Source organism: Saccostrea echinata, unplaced genomic scaffold (genome assembly GCF_033153115.1).
Source record: "Saccostrea echinata isolate AGI-Se365-2 ecotype Australia unplaced genomic scaffold, CSIRO_AGI_Sech_v1 ptg000056l, whole genome shotgun sequence".
NCBI classification, from domain to species: Eukaryota; Metazoa; Mollusca; class Bivalvia; order Ostreida; family Ostreidae; genus Saccostrea; species Saccostrea echinata.
This window is the reverse complement of record NW_026889805.1, coordinates 22237023-22254697: the sequence shown is the minus strand read 5'-3', so window position 1 is coordinate 22254697 and position 17675 is coordinate 22237023. Positions and strand designations below refer to the sequence as shown.

The following is a 17675-nucleotide window of genomic DNA, read 5'->3' as shown; positions in this document are numbered from 1 at the left end:
TTTCATTTTAGGGGCACTTCCAAACAAAAATTCCTTGACCCCCTAAAAATGCCATCAGGCATTATTGAGGGGGTATGAGCAAAAAGTATAGCTCCCCCATCCTCCAGTTCCTTAAAGTATAGCTATGCCTGACTGAGTTGTATTGTGCTGCATTTTTATTAAAACTGTCAACTTTGCCTATTATATATATCAACAGTATATAAATTCATGCTTTTAAAATTTGTAATTTTTTAATGATTATTTTATTACATCATTGCAGAGAGTAAATAAGAGTATTTTTTCTTCAGACCTTGAGTTATGAGATTTTTTTTTTCTTTTTGGGGGGAGGGGGGGTGCACTACCTGTGCACTGGAAAAGGAATTTATATTTGTTGATGGTAAAAAATGAGATATTTTAGAGCTCTTACTTGTACATGAATATCATAAGGTTTGCCAATGTGCTCTGTAAATATGACTTTTTTTTGCATATACATGTGATTTTACTTAAGTTAAAGTTTAACTATGTGAGGGCATATCAGAAGGGAAATATTTTTTTGTGATGTATTTGGAAGATTTATGAAAATGCAGATTGGCGTTAGAGTGCAGTTTTTCTTATAGCAATTAATGGTGGGTTTTTTTTTTTGTTTTTTTTTTACATGCTTCTTTATAGCTATTAATTAAAAATTGTCAACCCTGTTCAATACAACCATTTCTGGACTAAATTTCAAATATTTTAGTAATTAAAGACCCAAATTTTAGGGGGAAATTGTCAACACTGTACAAGGGGAAAAAGTTAAATGCTCTTCTCTCAAAAGTTAAATGTCCATCTTTCAAATATTTATAAAACAATTATATGTACTTCTGATGACAACATGTGATTTCCATACACCTTCCATGTACTTGTATGCTACTTGTTATGGTTTGATATTGGAGAACTAATTTGTGAAATGTGCCATATTTCTTAATTTGAAACTTTTCATAGATGATGTAGTTAATTGAAAACATTAACCAATTTTTAAACACAATTATTATTTTATTTATTTAACATTTTACATTCTAGTTTTGTAGGTAGGAGGTACATATTATGGAGGTATTTTTAGTTCTCATACTAGCAGATACCCTGCCTACAAAGCCATGACAAAAGTATTTGCATTTTTTCCTCACCTCAGTAGAAGGGGGGGGGGGGGGGGGCTAATGTAATACCCTCAAGTGTCAGTGTTGTCAGGGTAACATTGTCAGCATCAGTGTCCAGGTTAAAGTTTCTGAGCAGATTAATTTTCAAGTTATAGCTTCTATGTCCTACATTGATCAAAGAGAGGGTACCAACATTTATGAACTTTTGACCTTGACCTTAGAGTTTGACCTACTTTATAAAACATTAACCTTGGACATGTGCTGCCACACAGGGGAGTCAGTTTACACAAAACATATTATTTAGATGAATGAAACAAAAAAAATTTTGAGAAAGTCCATTCCCACGTAAAAATTCTACCTAGACCGAACTTGCATAAAAGTTGTATGTAGGGATACCACTACCTGAATAAAGTGTGGGATTTGCCTTACATTGAAAAAAGCTATGTAATCTTTGATTACCCAGTGAACATGTTTTAATATAGGAGAAGTAATTTATGCAGTAATCATTCTTTGGATTTTCTGCCCATTAAGTTTTTGATTCCATTAGAATGCATACTTTGTATAATTACATCACTTTCTAAGATAATATTGTGAAAGTTTCAGAGGATAAGTACATTTGCTCTGAAAGTTGTCTTAAACTAGATTTGCTTGGAAAATGTTGCCATTGTGTAAGAATCACAAATACTTTTGTCATAGTGCTCTATGTACAGTTGATTGATCTGCATGTGCTTTACCAATGAAAAATTGTCAGACTGATTTTTTGATATCGTAATGTATACTTGTGTACATCTGTCAACTTTAAATTATTTGTCTTAGTGAGAAAGAAGATTGCAGGTCCTAATGTATTTGGGTCTTAATGTTTTCTCAAGTTTTCTTGGTTTGTTAAGCTTCAGTTGTACCTGTACCAGTTTTTATGAATTGATAGCTAAACATGTAAAGGATGTAGTTGTGCTATTACTTGTTGTGTAATATATTCATGCATTTTTTTTTTTTTTTTTTTTTTGGCTGGATTTGTTCTTCTCAATATTTTTTTTTAACAGTGTGTTTAATCAGAACATTGTTCAATTTTATCCAGAGTATTAATTAAGCACCTCTATTAATTAGGAAGAAAAACACTAGGTTTCTCTTTCATTGCTATTGTCCTGACTGGAAGAGCTAGCATATGCAATTGCAAAATGTCTGTTTGTTCGTCTGTAAATAATTCTTTTATATACTGGTCCTAAATTTTAGCCTTATTTACAAAAAAAAAATTGTATTTAAAAATAGAACTCTGAAAAATCACCTAAAACACTACTCTCACAGTCCTACATTTTTTGTTTGATTTCAATAAGATGCATCTTACAAGTGGACTATACGAAGATGCATGTATAAATCAAACTCTGTGTTTTGGTTTTTGGTTTTGCAGAAGAGTCACCATAGTTGCAAAAAATCGAAATTAGAATATATAAAATTCTTTCAAATGCTATACTTTCACAACCATTTTGGTCCAACTTCCAAGCTTGAACCAGTAGTATACTAAAACATATATATAGGCCTATGGTATCTCAGGTGAGTGCTGTAGCCCATGGGACTCTTGTTTTTTTTTCTTGCTTGAATTCCTAAAATGAAGTGCTTTAAATTGTTCGATTCTTTCAACTATATAATCCTCCTATACTTTTGGTAAACTTGTGGGAAAATACCAAGATATTAGGTATATAATTATTTTCAGTGTAAAATATGATTAGAATTTGTTCATGAAAACTTTAAATTAATACTCATGCTCAAACCAGTAGAGCTAGTAGCAGAAACTTGATAACAAATATATTGTCCCATATTTAAGTTCTAACTTGAGAGAGAATGGCCCCTACACACAAAACAAGAAACAATGTATTTTGAGAGGGGGAATGTATCCATTTAATATGTTAGACATTAATGTTTTGGTATTGCTTTCTTTGTGAATAAAGTAAATCTTTTAAAATGATTATCTTTGTCATTTTTTACAATTTTTTAACGCGGTTCGCTCGTGAGCTTTTGAGCAGATTCTTATCTTAACCTATATTTCAAAAATTCTGCATAATGTTTTAATTCTTACAATAAATTTGGATTCTACAATGCCAATTTAACTATATTCAGTTAAAACTCCATGATTAAATTCCATACCAAAAGCATTAAGTGAGGAACTATATTTTGTGGCGGAAGGTTTTTTAGAAGAAAATGATCATTTTTTCTCTTTTGAAGTATTTAAAGTATGTTAAGTTTGGATTCCTATTTTTACATGCAGTCTGCACACATAGTTATTTTGTGCAGTGGACTGTTTTATACTGGTCCTAAATTATCTATTAAATAAACTGTCATGAATTCTATCATCATATTTGATAAATATAGCAAATATATTGTGGAAATGAAGAAAAAAATAGCCCTAATTTAAGCTTAAAATTAGCACTATTTTAGTAATATCTAAAAATTAACATCACAGACCCCCACTTTTAATTTTCTTTTCTGAATATATACAATACTTTTAACCATTCTTCTTAAATTCAGTAAAGTGTCATTACTTTCAAATGATTTTTTTGCTTGTTAAATTTTAATGCCAGAAAAATGAAAATGTTTGAGTGCAAAAAGGTCAAATAATTGAACATGCGGAGTAATTCGAAATTTCTTTGTTGTTACAAATTTTAATGTGTCTATTTAAGATGAAATAAGACTTTGTTTGTTCACCAATTTATTTGAACAAAAAATATTGAAGGAAAAACTTTAAAAATGGATTTATGTGTAAGACGTATTTACAGTGCAAAAAGGTCAAACTAAATGCTCTGTAGCACCAAAAGAAGCACATTGACCCCCATTTTTTGTTTTGATTTTTAATAAAGCTATGTGTAAAAATTCTAAAAATATACTTGATAAAAAATTCTCATTACTTTTGATGGCAGGATCCAACCTCCTTAACACACACGCATAGAAAACCAGTAGATGGTATCCTGCTCCCAAACTTTTATAAGTTTTATATCAATTTTTAAAACATTTGAAAGTTGGAATTAATTGAACTACATTATAATAATTGACCTCTTAGAGAGGTATGCAGAAAAATATTAGAGGCTTTCTACATAAAATGTTGATTTAATATTTTGAAAACAATAAGAACATTTATTATAAAAAAAAAATACTGGCATCTTACAATCAAATCATATGGTGACCAATCCAGAACAACAAATGCTTATTGAGCTGAAATTCTGAAAACAGTATTCAAAACATTTTTGCTGCAATAGAATATTCATAATAGTTGAATATATGCATGCATTTTATATTCAGCAATTGTTATTTAGTTCAATGTTTAATTCCGAAACCTCAAGTGAACTTGTATACAGCTGTGTAACCCTTGGCGATGGCATCAGTATCCACATCCCATAATAAAGAAATTTAAACTCATGGTTACATTATCATAGCAGTCTTAGTATTTATTCCATTATATAATTATGTTTTCAGTGAATGTTCAAAAGGCAAACTTGTTTGATCAAAGTGGACTTAAATATTTTTTATAATTCTCATTGTTTGACATGGAATAGTTTTGTCATTTGGTGAAGCACCACCATTGGATACCAAATGTGAAGATAACCAGCAGCAATCATCCTCAAAAGGTCAATGTAAACAATAATGTAAGCAGAGCAAACAAAGACCTCTGAAAAAAGAGGTGGGATCAGGTGCCATGAAGGAGGGAGCAACCCCTGTTCACCAATCACATCCACCATGTGCCCCATATCATGATAAAGTAAACAGAAAAATCCATACACAATTAATTGTGAAAATAATGGTCCAAAAAATTGTATGAAAGATATCAGTCAATCTCTGACTTTTAGGTGTAATACCCTCTGATAAGAGAGATAATTTTCCGAGGAAATTATTCCAAGCAATTAGAAGTATTGTCTTGCTGGAGTTTAATAATGAGAACCATTTTATAGTCAACTCATTCAACTCTGTTCTGTTGTACAAATATTGATTTCTATTTTCTATTACCAATATTTTTATTAATTACTTATAAAAGTTTACCTAAAACATTTATACTCAGTTCCTTTGAATTGTAAATATTCTCTTAACATATAAATCTTTTAATTGTTACAGAAATTTCAGATGCAGAATTTTTATAATCTATTAATATTTTTTTCACTAAAAAATATTTTGAAGAAAATGGAAAGACAACTCTTGTAGATGGATGCATGCACTTTATTCTACAAGCACAGAAAACAATGTGATATTCTGATTTAAAAAGCAATGCTTTATTATGTTTTCTGATGTGAATTAGATAGGTATGATAGTAAATATTATTTTCATATATACCTCATATTTTTAATTTTATTGTGAGATAAAAAAAATAATTGATCTTTCTATTTACCATGTCAAATTTTCTTCATATCATGATCAGACATATTCATTTCTGAAAAAGTAAGCAACACTTCAAACTTCAAACTATTTTCCATTTGAATCTACTGCTGATGTTGATGAAAATCAATTTTGGGAATTTTTTTAAAAAATTGGTGAAATTTGGAGCAGAGGGATATTTCACCTTAAGATATATTGTATTAGCAGGAAAGGTATTGATCAGAGAATTTGCAGAATGTTGAATTAAAAAAACAACATTGTTGATATCCTTGTATCATAAACTTAGTTGTCAGTAGGCTGTCTAATTTTAGAAATCCATTGCACATGGAACATACTCGAGCAATGTCATGTGAATACCCGGTAGTAGTTGAATGTCAAGCCTCAAAGGATGTCTCAAACTGAAACATTGATCCAACAGCACATAACAAAGCATGAAGTTATGCTAAACAAATTCAAAATTAACCTGTTTAATACTGAAAAAATAAATTTGATGATGAAACTTTCATGCCATAATAGATTTGCAAAACTGGAATATATGTTTAAACATAATTCCATATTACTGTAAACATGAAAATGCTTAAATTGAATGGGTGGAGTTTGAAAAAAAAAATATCAACAAAAAACAAAGTTTCAAAAAGAGACACCACACTGAACAACAAAGCATCACACTTTACAATGTTTGAACTTTTGCAAAAATAGCCCCCATGAAAATGCTTTCCTAAAATGAAATTGCATTAAAATACCCACATTGACAGTAAGATATACAGTTTTGAAAAAATTCCTTATTTTTAAGTTATTTTATAAACAAAATTAGCCCCTTGCTATCCTATCATAACTGTTAACATTTATATAATGAAAAATCCCTTCTAGGCTTTCATTATCCTCAAAACCCCTTCAAAACTACCTAAAAATGCATCCCCTAGTCAATTTGGGCTGTTTTCAACTTACTAGGATTTAGGATGATTTTGTCATACAATAATGCAACAACTTACTAGTGCACATCAAGATATGACATACCATATAGCATGTGTATCTAGTAAATAGATTGTACAAAATGTACCACATGAAGTCAATAAATGTTCTCAATAGTCTTTTTTAAAGGTGCTTAGACACATATTTGAACTTGATATTTTCTCAAATTTTTTGTATAATATCACGACTTATATATTGCAATAGCATTTCACACAAAAATAATATTAAAAACTTATTTTTTCTGGAAATTATTGGAACTACGAATTCAGGGATGCGTTTGATTAACACATCTTCACACTTACACAAACTTTAACTTTATCCTTAATATTTAAGAAAAGAAGTGATTTTGTTATGTATTAATGAAAAATATTACATCTATAATACAGAAAATTCAGAGTAGAAATGTTTGAAAGCAAAACCAACTCACCAGTATTGTCAGTCCGTGCTCTGTGATGTGTACAGAGTTTAACAAATTGAACACACCCGTGAAACGTAAACTGTTTTTGTAAACAGGGCGCGAGCTCTGTTATTGTTAATGTTTACGATTCACCGGGTGTGTTCAATTGTTAAACTCTGCACACACCAATGAGCACGGACTTACAATACTGTGAGTGGGTTTTGCTTTCGAACATTTCTACTCTGAATTTTCTGGGTTATAGTTTTAATATTTTTCATTAATACACAAAATTGCCACTTTTCTTAAGTTTAGGAATAAAATTAAAATATGTGAAAGCGCAAGGATGTGTCAATCCAACACGTCTAGAAATTCGAAGTTTTAATAACTTCAAGATGAAATAAGATTTTTATCATATTTAAGTATGAAATGCTATAGCAACATATAAGTCATGAAATTATACAGAAAATTTGAGAAAATATGAACTTTAAATCTGTGTCCAAGCACCTTTAAGTTCAGGTTAGAGCATTGAGTTACATGTGGATTGATAAACTCGATTACCAGGTAACAACATTACTGCAAAATTGAATTCTCTTCTATCCAAACATGTACATGTATCAGGCTATCTGATCTAACTGAATGCATGGTTTAAAATTATGAAAAATTACATGCAATGGTTTTCACCATAACTGAGATTCAAATCTATCCATTCATCTGTAAACTTGTTTGGCAAACCTTTATTTGACTAGCATATATATCTGCCACTGTTCAATCAACACTGGCATCATCTGCAGCTGTCATCTTTTTCATTGGACAGGGAAGTCTGATTGTCCAAGAATTTATACCTTTTATTTCATACTGACACAGCTAGACATATATTGTTGACTTATTGCCTCCTTAGGACACCATGGTTACGGGAAGATGAGAACCAATCTGTATCCTTTTTATCATTACAAGGCTACAAATCTAGCTTCTCTATATAGGATATTAAAAAATTTGCCATAGCAGAATAGGAATAATTCCCTTGTCATCATTACTAATTTCATTGTGCCTGCATCAACAACAGTGCCTGAATTAATAAGAGTCATAGACAAATTATCTTCATCTTTTATATCCACACTTACTCATACCACTGCAAGAGCTAGTCGATTCATATTTATTGGTATTTTATAATCCTGTGACTTATGTTTGAAAACTTTTTTCCAAGGAATCATCAGAAGTTTAATACCATCTTTCGGTTACTGCATGTGGATCTTGAATTTTTTTATGATAATCATACTGCAAAACTTGAGGATGATTTATCATTTTATTTTCCTCAATGCGTGTTGTCAACATTAACTTTCATCAAGTTTACATCCATACTTACGTACGTATCATAGATATATATCTCGGATAAACTGAAAAATGTATGAAATCATGAGTGAAAAATTTAACCAGATCGAGTTGGCTGACATTTCTGATGAGGTTGTACACTGTCGGATTATTTTGGATGATTTTTCTTAAGAAATGTTGATCACCTCAGTTTCTTTGTTATGCTTTTTAAGGATAACAGATTGATGACTTTTATATTTTAAAAGTTGGCTTCCAAATTGATTGTGGTTTTGATGGTACATGTTTTGACTTTGCATGGGCCTCTTTATCATCTGCATACATGCATGCATGCAACATATTTGTTGTTTGTCCAGTATAAAAGGTCTGATGTCTATTGATTGATGGAACAGACTGATATATGTGTATATGCTTTAAAAATTGTTGTCTGCATTTTCAAGTTTACAGAATGGCATATGCATTGTAATCTGAAAACAGAACTAACTTTCAATGTCAGAGAATATTCAAAATATGATTGCACTAGCTGACTTGTTTAACAATATAAGACAACTTCTTACCATTCAATGCATGTGTCTCCATATCTACCATAGTTTTGTAAACCTTAAAGTTGTGGATGCTTAATTAAAGCTTTTCATTGCAATAAATTGGTCTAAAATTAGAGGAATTGAGATTGGACTGAGCAATATTTACAAGAAGGTAATGTACACTTATTTACTATTGAATTAATGTTGGCATCATAAAGTTATATTGTAATAAGGTAAATGAATTCAGTTTTGAATTCTTATTTTCTTCCTTAATGAAAGAAAGGATGGGATGGTGTAATTTATCATTTATTCTCCCAACACAAGATAATCTAAATATGCAAAATTGCAACACCTATTACTTTGTTTACCCAAATTTTAATTACTAGAAACACTGCTATTGCAAGCATATAGCATATATCATCCCTAACTGACCATCTGTTTCCATGGCAATGTCACATGCACAGTTCAGTGATTATTATTACTGTGAAGTTTAAATAGTCATATTTAGACATAAATAAAAATTGAAATAAGCCGGCCTTTTTTGGTTTTTCTTTTCTTTTTTTTTTATCTCTCAAGTTAATTTCCCAATATTCTCCAGAACCTGACACTTCAGGACAATAATAAACTTAAGACTTTTTTAAGTAATCTGTTAACAAATGTTTCAATGAAGGTTTGTATCATCTTCAAAGACAGAGATATTTAAAAAAAAAATTGTGTGGTATAGTGTCAATTAAAATTCTTTTTTTAATGGAAATTTAACATCTTTGATATTTAGTTCAAATTTAACTGCTATGTTCACATAATTCCAGGTAAGTTATGTATGAATCCTTTAGGGTGAGATGCAAATTTAATTTTTTTTTTTTTAGCTCTACTTTTCTCTACAATTTACATTTAAAATATACAGTCAAACTTCGTTATCTCGAACTCGAAGGGACCGAGAAAATACTTCGCGATAACCAAGGATTCAAGATATCCAGGGTAAAATACTTAAGGAATAAGCAGATGGGACTTCAATATGATATCGACATATCTGAGGTATTCGAGATATCTGTGTTCGAGATACGGAAGTTCAACTGTAGTTAAAATTATGCTATAAGGTTCTTATTAGGACTCGACAAGCTTAAGGATTTGTGAGTGCTCTATTTTAAACACTGTCTGTCTGTCCATCTGTTCATTCACAAATTTTCTGTTTTCCTAATCCTAAATGTTAGTATTATTATTGCATCCTTAGATGTATATCCCACTGCTGGGTCCCTGCTGACTGGTCAGTTTTCTAGTGAATAATTTTTTTTTTTTAATTTCCATGTCACATATTGGATTGCAGATTTGGAGTAAAATAAGCATTTACCCTAAATTATTTGTGTTGAATCTTTTTTCTTGTTTTCTATCTAAAATGTTCTCTTCTATGTTTTCTATTTAGGATGTAAAGATTCCAAGGGGTAAGATTTTTCTTTTTGTTTTAAACTTAACAATAAATCTTTTTTACAATTATATATATACAGTTTGCCTTTCATTTTTATCATTAGAAATTGCCATTGCTGTTGCCTTTATTTTTTTATTATTTGTTGAAAGATGAAAAATGTTGATGAAAATGCAGTTCCCTTTTACAATGCTTTAACTCAGCTGAGCCTTGATCTGCAAAATACCAGAAGACAGCTTTATGCAACACTGTTCTTTGAAACAAAGAATTCAAGGTTTAATATATACCCAAATTTTTCATGCAGATTTAGTTTGGATAATTGCTTTAGAAAATGCAGAGTCAAACCTGATGTTGATAAAAAGTAAGTGAATGGTAGTCATTCTGTAGAAATTTATTAATATATTTTTATCATTCCTTTTGAGATACATATACAAAATACAATAATAACTAGTTTTTCTGCTTTTCAATTTGAACAAATTAAGTGAAACCTATTTATTTTTTCATTTCCAAATCATTCTGCTATGGTTTTTGCATTTAGCTTATTACAAGGTTTAATTTAAATAGTTCAGTAATAATTCCATACTTTAACATTTTATATCTACATATTTCTTAACAATACTTCTCAACTGTTATAATGATTTTTTTTTCAATATCCATGACATGAGTTAGGATTTCTTCAGTCTTTTTTATCCCCTTGCAACCAAGTAGAGGGGATATTGTAATATGCTTGTGAGTGTGAGTGTTACTGAACATTGTCATTTGCTGGTTTGTAAGTGAATTGAATGTGCCCTCTTGCAAAGGGTTGCTCTGCTTTACAGACTCATATACCATTGTATGGTCACCTGAGTAACTCAGATGGCCTATTGCTATCTGTTTTCTTTGTGCATTAATGTGAACTTTTTCATTGTTTCCTCTGGAAATTTCATCCAATTTTGACATGTAATATCAATGGGTGAAGGGAAACAGAAATTTTGAATTTATGGTCCTAATTGCCTCCTTTGGGATTGAGGGGAGGGACTAAAACCATCAAAATTAATGCAAATGGTTTCAATATCTTCCACTTTATTCTTGGACACCTTTTTGTTTTGATCGAATAGATGTTTTGGTTTCACACAGCAAAAACTCAAGACACTGTCATTCTATTTCTATAAAATTGGGGATACCCATCTCTTATCTGCAATGTCTCTTACAAGAATCTTCATTACTTAGTGCCATTCTGCACCTTAATGTTACATTTTGATGGGAGACAGATATTTGGAATTGCAAAACAAGAACACTGACATTCTTTGTATATCATTTGATGTAAAAATCTGTTATCTGCTTATATCATTGAATAAAATAATAATTATTAAGATGTTCAAAGAATCTTTATTATATAATGCCATTGTGTACCTCCAGTATTTTGTTTTGATCAGACAGATGTGAGGGTTTCCATAGACAAAAAAATAAGACACTGCAATTCATTCTATGACATTATTTGGAGAGAGGGATACCTGGTATCTATCTCTTATCTGCAACTCCTCTCTGATGTCACTGAATAAATTTGATATACTTTCAGATTCTTTATACCCCCCAGAAGCAATATAATTAAAGGGGGATATCACCTTGTCTGTCTGTCTAAGTGTCTATTTAAGCAATCTTGTACAGGCTTTAACTTTGTTACGGAGAATTTTAGGAAGTTCATACTAAGTACAAAGAATGTGTCATGACCTTGACCCAATGTCATTCTGGCAAGTTCAAGGGGAGAAAAAGTGCAAATTTTGTGTCCTGTCTATAGCTTTCTCTTGGAGAAACATTGGAGGGTCATTCTTCAAATAGAGATTGCTTGTGCTGGTTTGCTCTGATCTTTACCCAAGTTCATTTGATCAAGTTCAAAGTCACTTTTAGAATAATGAGAATAATGTTAAATTCTGTTCCTGACCATATCCTGCAATGGGGAACATTAGAGGCTGATATCAGAAATATTACCTGTGACTTAAGAATATGTATTGACCTTAACTCAAAGTCATTTCAGCAAGTTTGAGGCAACTGGCAGAAAAAGTGCATTATTCATGTTTTTGGCTATTACTCTGTTATGGAGAATCTTTGGAAGTGCACACTTGGTACAAGAATTGTTTAAGGCCAGAGGGTGTGCTTTGACCTTGACCGAAGCTCATTTCAGAAAGTTGAAAGTCACTAACAGAAAAACTTTTAATCTACAACTCTCAAATGGAGTGTTATTGCAAGTTAATGCTTAACATAAAAATTGCTTATATGTAAATTGAGTCATGATCTGACGTAAGGTCATTTTTGCAAGTTCAAATCACTGGAAGAAATATTCATATTCAGTCTTTAACATTTTAGCCGAAAATGTTTGAAGATCATAATTTACAAAAATATTACTTGTGTCCTGAAAGTGTGTCATGGTGAAGTCATACTGACAAGTTCAAGGTAACTGGCCCCAGAAAATATATGTCCAGTTCATAATTCCCTTACAGATAAGTATTGGTAGTTTAAGTGTAAAACAGAGATTATTTTTTAACTGAAGGTATGTCAAAATGTTGACCCAAGGTCATTATAACAAATTCAATGTCACTGAAAAAATGGGTAATATACGAGGGGCATTTGAAAAGTTCTGAGAACTGCTTGCTAAAATATTAACCATTTCACGGAAGTTAATAAGTTTGATACCATTGAAAAGAGCTGGAAAATTTGCACTTATATTAATGTCATTGTCTTACATTTATGACGTAATAACTCCAAAAATGACGTCAGAATCTCAAATGTTTAGCATACTAAAAAGTTGCGTTTTTTGTCCACATGAGAACATCGAAAAAGTGCTGTCAAAGTCTTCTTTGAAAAGATATTTCAAAGAAAATTTTCATGAAGGTAGAGTAAGACTGTAAACATGGTACAGCAAATCAGCAATTCCATATTTTATTTTTTTGCTTGGTTAATAAGCACAGTAATGTTATCTTAGGCGTTCATAAAGATTTTTATTTATATGATATAGCTGGATTTTCGGTCTATTATATAGCTCTCCACTATATTAAATAAAAGATATTCTCTATAAAACTGAAGTGTAACAATGCAGTTTTTCACAAATGTATCTTGAGTATCAGGACTCTTACCATTTACGAATAAGACGTACAAAAGTCTTCCCCCGGACTTGTTTCTGGGCGTATATTTTCATATTATTTCAACTTCGGTGATCCAAAATTCACTATTGCTTTTGACTTTCAATTCAAAAAATTAAATCTGAGTTTCATTGCCATGTACAATCTTATTTATTTTCCTTAATTTAAAATTTTCGAACATATCGAGTTACGGTGGGGTCAGAACTACACCAGTGCCATTTTGGTTTTTACAAGAAAATATAGGACACCTTTCGTTTAACCTCTTTTGAGTTTTAATCGTTATCGCAAAATTGGTTAAAACACTTGACGAATTAATGCCAGCAAACTCCGTAACACCGTCCACTATTCTCCTGTGATTGTCAACTTTGTGATTTTCTCACAGCAATGTCTTTTTCACCCAATATTTTGCGCAAGATTCAATAATAACATGCTATGTTTGATACACTCTTAAACCATCTCAGAACTATAGGAGCTCCTGAAGATAACTTCATATAATAGACTGTAGTCTATGTAAACATTTTTCCAACTGGTAGTTGTGTCTGTTAGCTTGCATCCGAGTAATGAACAAAAGTTGACTTTAAAATTCTACTTTACTAAAATTGTGTCTCTTGTTACGTCATTTTTATGGTCAGTATGCTAGACATTCGAGATTCTGACGTCATTTTCGGAGTTATTACGTAATAAAAATTACAAAGTGACTTCAAAATGTGCCTATATTTTTGTGTTCTGTCCAATGATATCAAATTCAGTAATATATCCGTTAAATGGTTAACATTTTATCAAATAGTTCTCAGAACTTTTCAAATGCCCCTCGTATATGTTAGGTCCATATACTTCCTGATGGAGAAACATTGGAGGTCCATAACTCACTCAAAGATTACTTGTAATAATAGGATGTTTAATCAAGGTCATTTTAGCAAGGTCAAGATTACACCTGGAAAATTGTATGTGGGCAGTTTTTAAAAAAAATAAAGGAAGTGATGGTATATTTTCATCAGCTCGCTCATTGTACTTCTTATTATAACAAAGTGCCATTGTGCACTCTTTTTCTTTTTCTTTTTTTTTTTTTTGCTTTAATCCCAACTCATGAAAGTCTGATCACTTTTTCTCCTTTGTCTGTCAAGTGTACATCCATCCATCTGTAACATTGTTGACTTCTTCTTAAGAACCAATGGGCCAATTTCAACCAAGCTTACCATAAAGCATCTTTGGATAAAAGGGAATTAAATTTATTTCAATTAAGGGCCCCATCCTGTTTTTAGGGGAGATAATTAAGAATAACTGAAATTTTGTAATTGGAAATTTTAAAACTCTCCTGCGCATGAACCAATGGGCCTGAAAAGTTGAAACTTACTTGAATCCTTCATAAGGCCATTCCAAGATTTTTCTATGTTTTGCATCTGCGTGCACTTTGTTTTTTAAACCCCCCATATCAGAAAAAACAAAAAATCAGTAGTCCTAATATTGGTTATTCTGGTTGAAATCTTTGAATTCTGTCAATTTCTCTAGTATTTATTTACAATATACCATGTTAAGAATATTTTAAGCATTTTATACCTTTATTTTGCGAAAGAAGAGACCTTTCTACGAGAAAAATAGATCAATGAAATCAAATCCTTTGAATGTCATCATTTTTATGACTATAAAGTCTGTATTTTAATTATTGGCTTGTGTGGTTTTTGATGCGCATCGCTATCAGCATTGTAGCCTCATTGCTGTCGACCCCCAATTCTTTCAATTATGCGGTGACAAAGGACTCCACAATATTGATTCTAAATACGCAACTGAAAATAGTGCAAATGTATATTGACGAGTTGGTGATATACATTGTCTTTTTTAAATATCAAATGACATAAACTCTCACATATACCGAGGATTATGTTTTTTTATACGTTGAAAGCAAGAGAGAAAACAAAAAAGAAATAAACCCCCAAAAAGGGAGAAAACAACAACAAACAAACGTGCGCTACGCAGAGTAAGATCTATTTGCATCACAACAGCTCGTACTTTAAATCATTAGGCCTTGTAAAGCGACATTGCTTGTACAAATATTTGAGAAAAATATACAATAATTTTATTTTTCAAAACATCACTAACAATAGGAACAAGACGGTTGTTTTTTTTTTTTTATAGAAATAGAAGGGATACTATTATTTTTTCACTCGATGAAACGAATAGTAAGATGTCCAACTGAATAAATGTTTGCAACTAGCACCACCTTTCGGGGGAAAAATCCACGAGGGTGACATGAAATGGTGAAATGATCGGTTTTTGGTAAAATGTCGGTTGAATAATGATTTAATGACATATAAAAAACTGCAATGACTGTGGATTTCAATTTATAGGATTACCAATACCTTATTAACATAGACTTTTTGAGTTCAATCCCTACTGCCAAGGTTTTATAGAGCCAATTTTATTGAAAATATCAGAGGAAATCGGCCGCCATTGACGGGTTTCATAATATACGGTATACCACGCCCAATTGTTTTTTTTTTAGTCCCGTATTACATGTACATGTATTTATATGAACATTTCGTGTATCCCACTATGGTTTACGTATTATGCCATTTTGATTTAGAAAACTAGTCTAAGACAAAGTATTGATATTAAAAAAGTGCACATAATGAAAGAAACTAAAAAAAAAATCAGATATGATATTATATAGAATTATTCAATAATCATTCCTTTCTAAATTCTCATTCATTATTTCTTCTTCCTACTATGATAATAATGAAAGAATAAAAATAAAAAAAAAAATATATTATTAAAAACATCAATTAAATATCAATGAATTATAAATGATATATCAGACTATCTTTAAAAAAAAATGTTTGTTTGAACTCTCCCGACCGACTGGCTAAAAATGCCAAGACTCAAAAGGTTTTTTAACCTCAAAGAAAAGATATTTTACATTTTATTTTTATTCCTAATTTTCCCTCAACATGTAAGTTGAATCTTACTGAGAAAATTTTCTATCTTCAATGCGATGCGCCTCTCAGGCCTTTGATTTTTTTTGCAAATAGGTAGGTAGGTTTTTTGAAAGATGGGCAGACGTTAAACAGAGAAAAAACTTGGAATGGCCTTACAAAGTGTAGTTCAAAGTTGTTTAAGGACATACACAACATAGTTTTGAACTATTTTTAATTTCTTGTTCCCTGTATAATTTAAAATTTCTAATTATTGAAGGACCTTTTTGCAATTTTATGCTGCCTGGCAATGCTGTACACTTCCTCCAAATCAAATTTATGAGAAATACCAGCTAAAACTATATTTATAATACCAGCTAAAACTATATTTATAATAATTTTTTCTTCAAAAAATACAAGGATATTTTATTATTTTATATCTGGTTTAAACTCCTGGTGATGTATGCTGATTTTTTGTGCAACATCTTATGGTACTATGATTTTAAATTGAGAATATCTTAGAAAATTATCAGTGGGAAAGTTGTAGAGTTTGTGTACATGTAAGTTGCATCTGTCCTTAAATCATGATCTCCAGGCTCCGGGGCCATAAAGCTTAGACAAGCTCACTTTTGATCTCAGTCTCACTTTTACAATAAGAATTTATAGTGGAAAAGTGAGACTGAGATCAAAAATGAGCTCATCTAAGTTTTATGGCCCCGGAGTCAGGGGTAGGGTTGGGCTACATTGGGGAATCAAACTTTTATATAGGGATATTAAGTGGGGGTTTTTTTTAACTCTTCTGAGCCAAAGTTTCAAAGAGCTAGTGCTATGGCCATTTGTGTGGTGTGTGTTAACTTTTTAGAAAATGGACCATATCTTAAGAACCCCTTGTCCAATTTTTGTCAAATTTGTCCCAGAGTATCCTTGGCCCAAGGGCTCTCATTTATACTAAAACTTTGTCAGTTGATGTATCTTGGGTCATCAAACTTTGTCAGTTGATGCATCTTGGGTCCTCAGAGTAGGTCAACTAAAAATAGGTCACTGTGACCTACTTTTGAAATTTTATGGCTTTATTTCAATATTTCAGGTACTAATTTGCTTAGAATAATCAAACATTGTCAGTTGATATACCTTGGGTCTTCGGAGCATGTCAACTGAAAAGTAGGTCACCTTGACCTACTTTTGAAATTGCATGGCTTTATTTCAATATTTTCAGGTACTAATTGGCTTCGAAACATCAAACTTTGTCATTTGATGTATCTTGGGTCTTTGGAGTTTGTCAACTAAAAAATAGGTCACTGTGACCTACTTTTGATATTTTATGGCTTTATTTAAATATATCAGGTAATAATTGGCTTAGAATCATCAAATTTTATCAGTTGATGCATCTTGGGTCCTCACAATGATATTTTAATATTTTCAGATACTAATTGGCTTAGAATTATCAAACTTTGTCAGTTGATGCATCTTTGGTCCTCAAAGTACATCAACTTAAAAGTTCGTCACCTTGACCTACTTTTGAAATTTTATGGCTATGTTTAAATAT

The 17675-nt window shown here is 31.1% G+C and overlaps 1 protein-coding gene across 1 annotated transcript in view; it reads left to right on the top strand.

Moving 5' to 3' along the window:
- Positions 1-17675, top strand: part of LOC133173961 (uncharacterized) — a 67248-nt gene that overhangs the window by 30579 nt on the left and 18994 nt on the right. The window contains exons 5-6 of the mRNA XM_061309022.1: positions 10105-10123; positions 10409-10465. Of these exons, the coding sequence (XP_061165006.1) occupies positions 10105-10123; positions 10409-10465 (76 nt within the window). The remainder of the gene's footprint in view (positions 1-10104; positions 10124-10408; positions 10466-17675) is intronic.